The sequence below is a fragment of the Periplaneta americana genome, chromosome 2 (genome assembly GCF_040183065.1).
Source record: "Periplaneta americana isolate PAMFEO1 chromosome 2, P.americana_PAMFEO1_priV1, whole genome shotgun sequence".
NCBI classification, from domain to species: Eukaryota; Metazoa; Arthropoda; class Insecta; order Blattodea; family Blattidae; genus Periplaneta; species Periplaneta americana.
Window position 1 is genome coordinate 108623908 of NC_091118.1, and position 13486 is coordinate 108637393.

At 36.7% G+C, this 13486-nt stretch overlaps 1 protein-coding gene across 2 annotated transcripts in view; it reads right to left on the reverse strand.

Annotated features, from left to right (window-relative positions):
- Nucleotides 1-13486, reverse strand: part of LOC138694482 (tudor domain-containing protein 1-like) — a 186411-nt gene that overhangs the window by 51797 nt on the left and 121128 nt on the right. For both annotated transcript variants that reach the window (XM_069818245.1, XM_069818244.1), the window contains 2 exons: nucleotides 7351-7600; nucleotides 3732-4020 (listed from right to left, as the gene is read on the reverse strand). In XM_069818245.1, the coding sequence (XP_069674346.1) occupies nucleotides 3732-4020; nucleotides 7351-7600 (539 nt within the window). The remainder of the gene's footprint in view (nucleotides 1-3731; nucleotides 4021-7350; nucleotides 7601-13486) is intronic.

The window sequence follows — 13486 nt, forward strand, 5'->3', positions numbered from 1 at the left end:
CAGAATGTTTTTATGTTATGTCCTTTTATGGGTACTACTACTCGACCTAAAAACGAAACTGATGTTCTCTTCTTTGAGTTCACGAAAGAAATGGAAGAGTGGAAGTTGTGTATAGAATTGTTCATTTGTGATAATCTGATAATAGAATATATCTTGCGCCATTGTCAGTAAACTGAGTTTGTATGCAGTTTATATTCTATGAGAGACTGCTGAGGATTTGGATGCTGCTGTATTGGGAATGTGTTATGTCATTCATCTCATAATAAGACAATCGTACATTCGACTGATTTTCGTTAAGATGGGCATAGAAGATTTTCACAATCTGTATCCAGTGGCATGTAATTCGAAAACATAAAGATACCAACTGCATATTTGTTTTCGGTAACTATCAGTTTTACTAAAAAGTTCATTTATGTCCACATGTCCCATCTCATGAAATCGTAATGTAGCACATAATATTTTATCATACGAGACATTTTTTGCAAATATCTTCTGATCTGCTTGACGGAAGCTAATGGTGGAGTTGCAGGCAGTTGAACTCCTGCTTAGCAGTAAGGTTTTCAATCTGATGCACAATGTAGATATAGATGGTTTTATTTTATCGCATAAGATCCCCAGGAATAAAAATTTATGTGCAGCCTTTAAACACTTTTTTTCCGAAGAAAAAAAAGGTGTGGTCATTACACGCGTAAATACAGTACCAACTCAACACACTGTTCCTTGGACTATGTCTACAGTTTGACATTGAGCAGTCTAGATGTGTTGTGAAAAGTGAAATGTACTTCACTTAATGTTTTCACAAACTGTTAATTTTAGAACAAAATTGCATAAACCGACTACTCTTTTTTTTTTTTAAGAGCTACAAATCTAAAGCAATTTAGGAACTATTAAACAACTTAAAAAATATTAACTTCAAACAAGTTTAGATCGTGATGTAGAACTCATCATTAAGTATCATCTCAAAAATATTGATCAATATTGTGATGTTATACACCACTGCCTATTCTCTTTTGTTTCTTCCAACATCCTACTCGACATAGTTTAGATGGAGTGCATAAAGGTTTGTTCATTTTCACCACAGAGGGCATTTTCTTGGGTAACATGTTAATCTTTTCCTTATGACTTGTATAGAGAAAGGGCAGCATTATTATAATTTTGGCTTGTCAAATTAAAATGTGTTTTCTTTCCTTCTGTTGAGAGGTTCTTCCTGATCAGACGTTTCAAATTGTAACGTATTTTCCCCTGCCATCGACCACAGTCCTTGGTCAGAACTTCATGAGCGTGGAGTTGATTACGAGCGGTCTTGGATGATGGAGTGACCTGTTCAAAGGGTGGCTGCCTCACAGCATAGAGCCAAGAGTTGGCTAGGAAACCTGGTACTACATACAGTAGCTTGGAGTCGTAAGCATTGGATAAGGTATACAGCTGGCAGCAGGAAACCTGGTATTACATACTGCAGTTTGGAGCCAGAAGGATTCAATATGGTTTACAGCTAGCAACAGAGTTTATTCTGCAAATCGTCAATGTCCACGCCTCGGCTTTTCGAGAGCTAATTACATCTTTACCCCCAATTGTTTCTGCACATTGGTAGCGTAGTGTAACCTCACGTCTTCCAGCTGTGTGTCCAGCCCAATTGGTTTTTGTGGCATGGAACATTGGGAGTCAATTGGCTGGTTTCATTTACTTACGTAACACAATTGATGGGGCCACATTATTACGACATCATGGATAGCACGAGTTATATTCCCAAGTCAAGTTGTATTAAAGGTTTCGCCAGCTATTACGCTGGTTATCTCAGCTCAGCTTTTGGATTTTGACTGTCCCTGGTTTTTCCAGAGAAGACCAGTCCTTCTGCCCTTGTTGCATTTATGCTATTAGTTTTTTAAGGTTCTTAAAATGTATGTCTTTCTATTCTCCGCCCTTTTCAGATTAAATTATGTTTGTCTATTTCAGTTCCATTTTCTGGAGTGTGTATTGTCTTAATGTTGGGTTTTCTTCTGGGTTTTTCTAGCCTGTGATGTCATCGGGTGGATCATTTTTAGTGCAGATCTCTATTATTAATTACTACACTAATGTTTGTGGAAATTGCAACACCAAGGATACATGCGACAAATGAAATTTATGCCACAGATTAGGTACATGACAATACACAAATGATTAGAATTACAGAACTGTACCTGATCTGTGACTGGGATTTCAGTATAGTGTGAAGACTCCATGTGCTGCAATCAGAGCCTCTAAGTGTCGTGGCATGAAATCAAAGAAGGCCTGGATAAGTTCCTGGGGAATCTCCCTCCACACAGTTTTTATGCGAGTTCACAAAGTGTCAAGAGTGGGTGCTGAGGACCACGACAAACAAGTTGCCGACCAACCTTATCCCAGACATGTTCGATGGGCGACATGTCTGGCAAACATGCAGGCCAGAGAAGCAATTATACCCATCGTTCTTTGAAGAAAGTTTGCACAATCCTCGCCACCATATGTGGTCGGGCACTGTCCTGCTGAAATATAGCATGTGGAGTTGCCTGAAGGAGGGGCAGTACCTCGGGCTCTAAAACCTCCCCAACGCAGTGGTTGCTGTTCAGATTGCCCTGAATACAGAGGAGACGAGATCGCATATTGTATCCAATGGCGCCCCAAGCCATCACACTAGGCGTTTGTCTGCTATGCCGCTAAACAATGAAGGCTCTCAGACTGCAGTCACCACGATAGAAACTAACATGTATGCGGCCATCATTGTAAGAGAAGTTGAAGTGAGACCCATTCAAAAACACTACATTTTGCCATCAGTGACAGCGTCCATGTGCCCATTGCAGTTTGAGGCATTGGTGGTTTCTGGACAATGAAAGCCAATGCAATTGCATGCGAGCCACTAAGCCCTCAAAAGATAGCGACGAACCATTGACGTACTCCAACATCAACACTGTGGATGAAGCTGTACGGTCCGTCATGGCCATGCGGACAAGATGGCGGTCATCCCGTGCTGTGGTCACATTACGTGGTTCAGTACCTGCTTGTCTCTGTGTACGACCCTCTTCTATCCACTGGTTCCACACACGCATCACTGTCGTAACAGCATGCCCTAAATGAGCCGAAATGTCACGGTATGACAAACCTGCTTCCTGGAGACCAACCATTCTGCCCTGTTCGAAGTCACTCACGTGCTGATATTGCGCCCTTCCGCATTGACGAGGCATATCTGCTTTCATATTTCCACTTTGTTTGGAAGCTCTGCACTGACTAAGCAAGGCATAACACTGACTTTGCTGGTGACACAAGAGACGTCACTGTTGGGCTTATGTGTATGCCATTACTCTGGAAACGTAATCAATTATTGGTGCTACACTGTTCTACACATCTCTCAAGTTTCGAGTCGTTTGGACCATTCTTTCTGGATGTTGCACTTTTCACAAACAGTAGTACATAAGGATTACAATGTTTGTTACCTATTACTTGGGGCTTCTGGGTTAGCTATTTTTATGAGTAAGAATTAATGTTGGGCATTCATTTATTTATATACATATATTGTTATAGTTAATTCAGAGATTTGTTACCATTACTTTATGTATATATTTATTGCTTCTTTCTTATGTTATTGTTATTAATAAATAAATAATGAGTGATACTACTTTGTAAGAAACAATCAGACCTCACTATAGATTCTCGGTCCTTCACCTTCTCATAGGTGTTAGTTATATACAGATGGGCCTAACAATATAAATATTCCATACCTTTCATGCAGTGCATTCCCACATCTTGCACAGTTTGGTTCAGCATATCTTTTGATTCTTTTGATGCAGAACGCACAAACAGTGACTTCTGATCGAAGACTACAGACAGACTGACCATATCATTGTTCTTCAGTTCAATCATCTTCAGCCCTTCATCTTGAACAGATGGCACCCAGTGCCTGAACACTGCCTTGCATAACTCTTCCTTCTGTACAGACTGCAGAATACATGTTGCAGTCTTCTCAACCTCATCCACTTGTGTCACAGTGAATAAAAATCGTTTGTTTTGCTGGAATAAAAAAATAATGATGTAGTATATACTGAAACAATTTTTTTAAATAAAAGCTTACTTGGATACACAGAAGTGACACTAATTGCTTCCCAGCTTGTATTTCATTATTAAATGTTATGTAGGCGAAATTTTCATTTCATTTATTACATTCCATAGATCTTACATTTGCATTGAAGCCGAGGATTCGCTATAAATTACCTGGCATTTGTCTTATAGTTGGAGAAAACCTCGGAAAAAACCCAAACAGTTAATCAGCCCAAGTGGGAATCTAACCCAGCTTGAGTGCAGTTCCAGATTAGCAGGCAAGTGAGGCTGCCGACTGAGCTACACTGGCGGCTATACAAAAAAAAAAATATATAGTACACAGCAAGCAGATAATTCAATTTATAAACTGAACAATTATTCATCATTTGAGTTATAAAAAATATAATACAAAGCAAGCAGATTAATATTCAATTTACAAGCATATATAATTCATCAACTGAACTATACAAAAATATACAATACATAGTAAGCAGATTACTTCAATTTACGAGCATAAACAATTCATCAGTTGAGCTATACAAAAATATGGAATACATAGCAAGTAGATTAATATTCTATTTACAAGCATATACAATTCATCAAGTGAGTTATACAAAATTGTACAATACATAGCAAGTAGATTAATTCAATTTACAAGCATAAATAATTCATTTATTGTGTAGAAGATAAGAGTATGTAGAAAATTGATAAATTCTGTTCTAAACCCTTTGTTACATTCCTTCAAAGCTTTAAGATAATACTGGTCGGCATCAATTTTCTCCCTCCAGATATTTTTGGTAATTTTTATACGAGTAAATTCAGCAATGCTAAGTACGGATATGATGATAAAATTCTCATATCACCCACAGGTTTTGAGGGAGAGAATATTTTATCTTTATATAGGTTAAAATACATTTAAATTGATATTATATATCGTTGTTGCACCTCCAAAATCCACTGTGTGTTTTCAAAAAAGATGAAGCAGTGTATTATATTTTAAGTTCGACCCTACCACCTCATGCATTGTAGGAAGAAGTTTTTTTGCAGTATAGACACTGCCTTACTGAATATCGTAAGAGGTTCACCTCTCAAGCCCTGATGAAATATATTGTTGTCCATTGCAACTAGTGCAACCATGAAGGAGGGGAAACTAGTGCAAAGTAAAATAATGAACTTTTTCTAAATGTGGTTAAGTGTATAAATTCATTGTAAATATGTGCATCAAAATGCTGTAACACATTAAATTGTAAACGTAGTAATGTAAACAATAGGTGGTTTAATATTTTAAAGTGCATTTGCGAAACACTAGAAATATGTAGCTTAATCGATTGTACCACCAATCTTTGTTGTGGTTCTGACTGTATGAGGACAGTACACTGCACTCTCTTACATGCTTCTCATAGTCATACCTATAGTTATGTTGCACTTAACCCTGCAGTTTACAAATTCCAAATGCACTCCCTCTAGTCCTGTCGCTCTTATTTCCGGCAGTCAATGTTGCAAGTCGGCTACATTTAAACGTGTGCATCTTGTGATTCGCTGATGATGACGTTATGCATTTCCTAAGACTCGATAAATACTTAATATTATTGCTCGCCATTTTGGCTCTTTCATTGGCGTTTGCAGAAAGCACACAAGGACGTTATTTGCCGCTTAATTATTTGCTGAATTACAGTGTGTTTGATTTATTATCATAGGAGCTACGACATAATAATGTTTAATGTGTGGCAAATAGATTCCTCACCTGGTAGTTCAGCAACAAAAGAAAAAAAATGACGAACGAATTGTCACATAGCCTTTGAATGAAGGGATAAGAGCTTGCTTCAAATGCATATACTGGAAATAGCAAGAATTCTTTCGAGATAAATTTAAATAACTATTCTGTCTTCAAAATTTATTAGAAAATTGAATACAATGGGTGTATTTAAGGCTCTATTGGTGAGTGTTATCACAATACATTTTATATAGTGATACTGCAAATTTAGGTTGGTTAGTCTTAAAGCTAAATCTTCGAAATGAATTGATTGATACAAATTTTTAATCTGTAGATTTTGTACACGTACATCAGTATATAACACATAAAAGACTGCAGCCCACTGAGACTATCACTTAACACGTTTCCTACATTTTCTATTCGAGACTTCCATAATTACAGCAGCATGTGGCTCAAGAGTTGGGAACAGATTAAAAAGTATGGACATAGAATTTCGTCTTTTTTTTTTTTTTTTAGTTGGTTATTTAACAACGCTGTATCAACTGCGAGGTTATTTAGCGTTGATGAGATTGGTGATAGCAAGATGGTATTTGGCAAGTTGAGGCCAAGGATTCATCGTAGATTACCTGGCATTCACCTTACAGTTGGGGAAAACCTCGGAAAAAAACCCAAACTGGTAATCAACCCAAGAAGGGATCGAACCTGCACCCATACGCAACTTCAGACTGAAACACAAGCACCTTAATCGACTGAGCCACACCAGTGGCTTTTCTTTATTCATCTTTATTAATGAAGATGTCGTGAAAGCCTTTGATGTAACCCAGGTCGTCTTTTCTAAGCACTATAGCAGCTGTTTGAAATGGAGGTCAATTGACTAATATTTTAAACCTCAATGATTTGAAGTGACAAGTTACATATTCACGATTTTTTCCCCACTTTTTTCCTTGCTCCTCACTCTCTTTCTGAAAAACTTTCCTATCATTGATCTTATAGACTTTCAATCAGGCTTCCATCTGCCCCATCTCCTGCTGAAGACATTCAAAACTGCATAATTCGAAGTGTGTCCTTTGGTCTCAAGCACTTCAAATTAACAAGGTTTCACTGCAACATTTACACAGATGGATCCTAATGTGCATAGAAGATGGCAGGAGTTGAAGTATTTCCTAAAAATTACTCACACTACATTTGTCTTGGTAAAATTAAATCAGTCTTGAAAGCAGAAGTTAAAGCAATAAACGTAGTCATCATGTTATAAACAGGCCCAAAGATAATACAAATAGTTTTCTTAGTATACTCAGTCATGTAAACTATACCATCCAGTAACACACCAGAAAGGTTAGAAATACAGGAAATAAGAAGGTCCATACGATTATTGACAATAGATACACAAATAGCTTTCCAATGAATCTCATCACATGTGGGGATCCTGAACGTCAGGTAACCCCATTGCAAATTCTAGGTTTCATCTCATCAAATACCATCTCAGTATCACCAATTTCATCGATGCTAAATAAGCTAGTAATTGATACTGCATCGTTAAACAATGTAAAAAAAAAGTAGACCATAAAATTATTACTTTGTGTACTTACTTCAGACCAGAGAGATTCTTTGGGTTTAGTAAAATTTATAATGCTGCATTTAGCTGCAACTTCTGGAACTGATATGAAATCTTGGGGCAATTTCTTCACTGTTTTCACATTTGCAATAAGTCCCACATCACAGAGTTTGACACGGTAGCCAGAGTTACCAACAGCCAGAATATGTGCTCTGTTCCATGTGATACCATCTTGAGCACTTCCTACTTGAGCATATGCTGCAACCAGTTCACCAACACTTGGCCTGAAACAAGACAAGTATTTAGCAACTACAGATTATCATTAAAAGTTTTATTTGAAATATTTTTGTTGCTACAAATTACTTAAAAAAAACATGATGTTTCAGATTAGATACACTAATCTATTGGTTCCCAACCTGTGATCAGTGAGCGAGTGATTTTAAAGCAGTCCACGGAACTAAGGTGTGTTCTCAAAGAATATTCTAACTAAGCTCAACTTCATAATGTTCTCTGATTTTTATCAGCTTGCTAGAATATTTTTTGTTTATCTTAGACTTTTGAGATGCAGAGTTTAATTGGAATGAGTTTGCCTAAGGAACTTCAATTGACTTGCAAGTCTTGCGCACTTTTCAGTTTTTTTTTTTTTTTTAATCTTTCTTCAGGATCCAATTTTAGCCATGTTCACCATTCAGAATAAAACTGAAGCAACAATAAAGAAATTAAACTTGTGGTCTCGCTGAGTTATCAATCGAGAATTCAATAATTAATTTTCAACTCTGACTTTCAACTAACACATGATGATGAACTCTCGTCTGATATCTTTGGAACTATAAAAAAAAAAAAAAAACATCTTCATAGATTGATATTAAAATTAAGGGAGTATTATTCTTTCTGTAATGGGGGAAAAAAAAAATTGTATCAAAAATTTCTTCTTGATGACAACCATTTGCTCGTCAAAAAAGAAAAGGGGCTGTTAGAATTATTAGTATTATCTTCTGATTTGAGCTTAAAAATCATGTTTCCTAAAACATTCCTATTGTAATCTCAGTTGAACACACCACCCATACATCCCAAGTATCCCAAACTGCAATATAATATTTAATCCCATTTACATCAGCATACTTGTGTGAGAGTGCATTTTCTGCTTTGGTCTCCTTAAAGAACTGATACTTACTTACTGGCTTTTAAGGAACCTGGAGGTTCATTGCCGCCCTCACATAAGCCCGCCATTGGTCCCTATCCTGAGCAAGATTAATCCAGTCCCTACCATCATATCCCACCTCCCTCAAATCCATTTTAATATTATCTTCCCATCTACGTCTCAGCCTCCCCAAAGGTCTTTTGCCCTCCGGCCTCCCAACTAACACTATATGCATTTCTGGATTCGCCCATACGTGCTACATGTCCTGCCCATCTCAAACGTCTGGATTTTATGGTCCTAATTATGTCAGGTGAAGTATACAATGCGTGCAGCTCTGTGTTGTGTAACTTTCTCCATTCTCCTGTAACTTCATCCCTCTTAGCCCCAAATATTTTCCTAAGAACCTTATTCTCAAACACCCTTAATCTCTGTTCCTCAAAGTGAGAGTCCAAGTTTCACAACCATACAGAACAACCGGTAATATAACTGTTTTATAAATTCTAACTTTCAGATTTTTTTTGCACAAATCCAAATTGCCCTCTATGCAACAAAGAAGAAGAAATGACTGAAGATCATCTCATAACCTGTGAAGTTCTACCTGATGGATCCACCACAGAGAAATATTGGAGAGCAAGAACGCTAATGGCTTCGTTGCCAAAGCCCGGCATTAGACAACAACAACAACTACTTTCAGATTTTTTGACAGAAGACTAGATGACAAAAGCTTCTCAACCGAATAATAACAGGCATTTCCCATATTTATTCTGCATTTAATTTCCTCCCGAGTGTCATTTATATTTGTTACTGTTGCTCCAAGATATTTGAATTTTTCCACCCCTTCGAAGGATAAATCTCCAATTTTTATAGTTCCATTTCGTACTATATTCTGGTCACGAGACATAATCATATACTTAGTCTTTTCGGGATTTACTTCCAACCCAATCGCTTTACTTGCTTCAACTAGAATTTCCTCATTTCCCCTAATCGTTTGTGAATTTTCTCCTAACATATTCACGTCATCTGCATAGACAAGAAGCTGATGTAACCCGTTCAATTCCAAACCCTCTGTATTATCCTGAACTTTCCTAATGATATATTCCAGAGCGAAGTTAAAAAGTAAAGGTGATAGTGCATCTCCCTGCTTTAGCCCGCAGTGAATTGGAAAAGCATCAGAAACTGGCCTATACGGACTCTGCTGTAAGTTTCACTAAGACACATTTTAATTAATCGAACTAGTTTCTTGGGAATACCAAATTCAATAAGAATATTATATAAAACTTCTCTCTTAACCGAGTCATACGCCTTTTTGAAATCTATGAATAACTGATGTACTGTACCCTTATACTCCCATTTTTTCTCCAATATCTGTCGAATACAAACAATCTGATCAATAGTCGATCCATTACGCCTAAAACCACGCTGATGATCCCCAATAATTTCATCTACATATGGAGTTAATCTTCTCAAAAGGATATTCGACAAAATTTTGTATGACGTCAACAAAAGTGATATTCCTCGAAAGTTACTACAGTTAAGTCTTGTCCCCCTTCTTAAAAATAGGTACGATTATGGACTCCTTCCATTGTTCTGGTACAATTTCCTTTTCCCAAATTGCAAGTACAAGTTCATAAATTTCGCTAGATAATGCCCTTCCATCCTCTTGTATTAATTCTCCTGGAATTTGATCAATACCTGGAGACTTGTACTTTTTCAGATTTTCTATCGCAATTTCGACTTCAGAAAATGTGGGTTCCGGTATAAATGGCTCAGCAGTTTGTATTTCAATTTCGTCCCGATCATTTCTATTTGGCCTATGTATATTTAGTAGTTGCCCAAAATAGTTTTTCCATCTGTTCAGGATTGAATGAGTCTGCAAGCAAGTCACCATTCTCATCCTTGATCACGTTTACCCTTGCCTGATATCCATTTTTAAATTCCTTTATACCCTTATATAAATCTCGAATGTTTTTATTCTTACTATTTGTTTCTATCTCATTCAGTTTTTCCTTCAAGTAATCTCTCTTTTTATTCCTAAGTGTACGACTTGCTTACCGTCTTTCATTGAAATAATTATCTCTATTCTCCTCAATTGGATCCTGTAAGAATTTCAATTTTGCCTGTTTCCTTCTATCTACTACAATGGAACAATCTTCATCAAACCATGGTTTCTTTTTCTTAGTTTCATGATAACCTATGCTCTGCTCAGCTGCAATTTTGATATTATCTCGGATATTGTCCCACACACTATTAACATCTAACTCTTCCTCAGCTTCGTCAGCAGTTGCTAAAGCAGCAAATCTATTTGAAATTTCAACCTGATAACGTTGCTTAGTTTCCTCGTCCTTTAATTTCAGAATATTGAATCTACTAATATTAGCTTGTTGCTCTACTCGCTTGGCTACTGATAGTCTTTCTCTTAATTCTCCAATTACCAAATAATGGTCAGAATTACAGTCTGCCCCCCTCAAAGTTCGAATGTCTACTATACTAGTGTGCCTTCTTTTATCTATATGTGATCTATCTGGTTATGTGTCATTCCATCTGGAGAAGTCCACATATATTTATGTATATCCTTATGACAATTAAATTTTTTGATGTGGCAAAGTTGACTAACTCCATTGTCATTACTACTTACATGTAAGCTCTCTTTTCCAAGTGTTGGTTTAAAAATATCCTCCTGTCCTACTTTAGCATTGATATCCCCCAATAAAACTTTCATGTGATATCCAGGTAACTGATCAAAAGTGTGTTCCAATTCCTCATAGAAGCTATCCTTTATATGGTCGTCTTTCTCGTCTGTAGGGGCGTGAGCATTTATAACTACAATATCGCACCATCTACCCTTAAGTACTAAATACGATAACCTGTCACTGATAAATTCGACCTTTTTTTACTGCTGATTTTATTCTTTTATGTACAAAGAATCTGTTCCTAATTGGTGATTAATGTTTCCTTCCCCATAATACAATAAATAATCGCCTATTTGTGATATGCCATTCCCATCTAACCTAACCTCTTGTACTCCCACTAAGTTTATTCTATATCTAGCGAGTTCTTTTGCTACTAATGTTACCCCTCCTGTTCTATAAATACTAGTTACGTTCCATGTACCAAATCTTATAACCTTTTTCCTTTGCTGTGGTCGTGCCGGAGAATCAGTCCCATTCCAAGGCTTACTGTTAGGTTTCGTAACAAGCTGTTTTTTACGGTGATGGCTTGTTAGCCCTTCGTCCGACCCCCAAGCTGGAGGACCACCCCTTATTGGCTGTCCACGACTGCTTATTCAATACAAAGAATTAATACAGAAATAAACTAAATGTTGACGTAGGCTAATTACTAAAGAATATTTGCAAGTGAGCCAGACTTCGCAAAGCAACATCAATTAACCCATTGATAACGTCATGTTTAGCCTAAAAAGAACTGTTTCAATTTTTCACAGCAAAGACATCAACCATCCCACTCAACCTTGGTAAATATAAAAACAAAAATATGATGCGACATAAAATAACTTTGTATTTAATTTAATTTATTAGTGTGACCCAATTATTTTGGGTTTGCCTTGCGAGACAGAATAATAATAATAATAACAATAATTTATTTATTTAATCTGGCAGAGCTAAGGCCAGTAGGCCTTCTCTTCCGCCCAGCCAGACTCTAATTCTAATTAAATACATTTGCTTACATAGTTATTACATTAATATCTAGATCATAAAACAACATGAAAGTAAATGATGAAAATTGGATAACTAATGTTAGTGTGACAATAATAAACACTGGTAAGAAATAGTTATAATAATGATAATAATAATAACAATAATAATAATAATAATAATAATAATAATAATGGTAATTATAATAGTAATAATAATAATAATAATAATAATGAGATAAATTATATATTTATCTGTGATATATATAACCATTAAACACTGAGAAACCTGAAACAGCTATTATTGTTGACAATAATTGTTAGAAAAATATCTCGTTAACCTATTCTTAAATTGATTTGATGTCTGACAGTCCCTGACATTACTCGGTAGGGAATTCCAAAGTCGAGGAACAGCCACAGTGAAAGAAGATGAATATGAGGATGTTCGGTGGGAGGGAATGGATAATATTGAGGAGTGTTGTGATCGTGTGTCTAGGTTATGATGGGTGGATAAATTTTGAAAACGAGACCCAAGATAGACAGGAGTGGAGAAATGTAATATGTGAAAGAGAAGGGAAAGACAGTGGATTTTCCTACGATCTTCTAGACGGAGCCAGGACAACATTTCGAGGGATGGTGTTACGTGATCAGCCCGGCGAATATTGCAGACGAAACGGACGCACATATTATGAACACGTTGTAGTCTCTGCGCCGAAGTAACGCTTAGGTCAGTAAGCAGAATATCACAGTAATCGAAGTGGGGCATCACGAGTGTTTGCACTAACATTTTTTTCATGGAAAGGGGTAGAAAATTCTTCAATCGTCTAAACGAGTGGATTAATGAAAATACCTTTTTGCAGGTTTCTGCAACTTGAATGTTCCAATTTAAACTTTTATCCATATAAATACCTAGATTCTTTACTGATTCACTGAACGGAATTTCGGTGCCGTGTATTTTAATCGGGGACAAATTTGGTATGGTAATAGTGCTTAACAAACGTGAATGGCCCACAATGATTGACTGTGATTTTTCTGGATTTAGTTTAAGTCGGAATTTCCGTATCCATGTGCAGATTGAGTTCAGGTCGTCATTAATTTTAGTTATTGCATCATTTATTTCGTCAGTGTGGAATTTTATGTATATTTGAAGGTCGTCTGCATAGAGATGGTGTTGGCAGTACTTTAGAGATTCTGATATGTCGTTGATATAAATTGTAAATAGTAAAGGGCCAAGAACTGATCCCTGTGGGATCCCTGACCTTACGGCCTGCCAAGGGGAAGAACGATTTCCAGCTATCACACTTTGTTGGCGGCCATTAAGGTAAGAGTCAAACCACAGGACAACGTGCTCTTCTAGGTGTAGTCTTCTGAGTTTACATA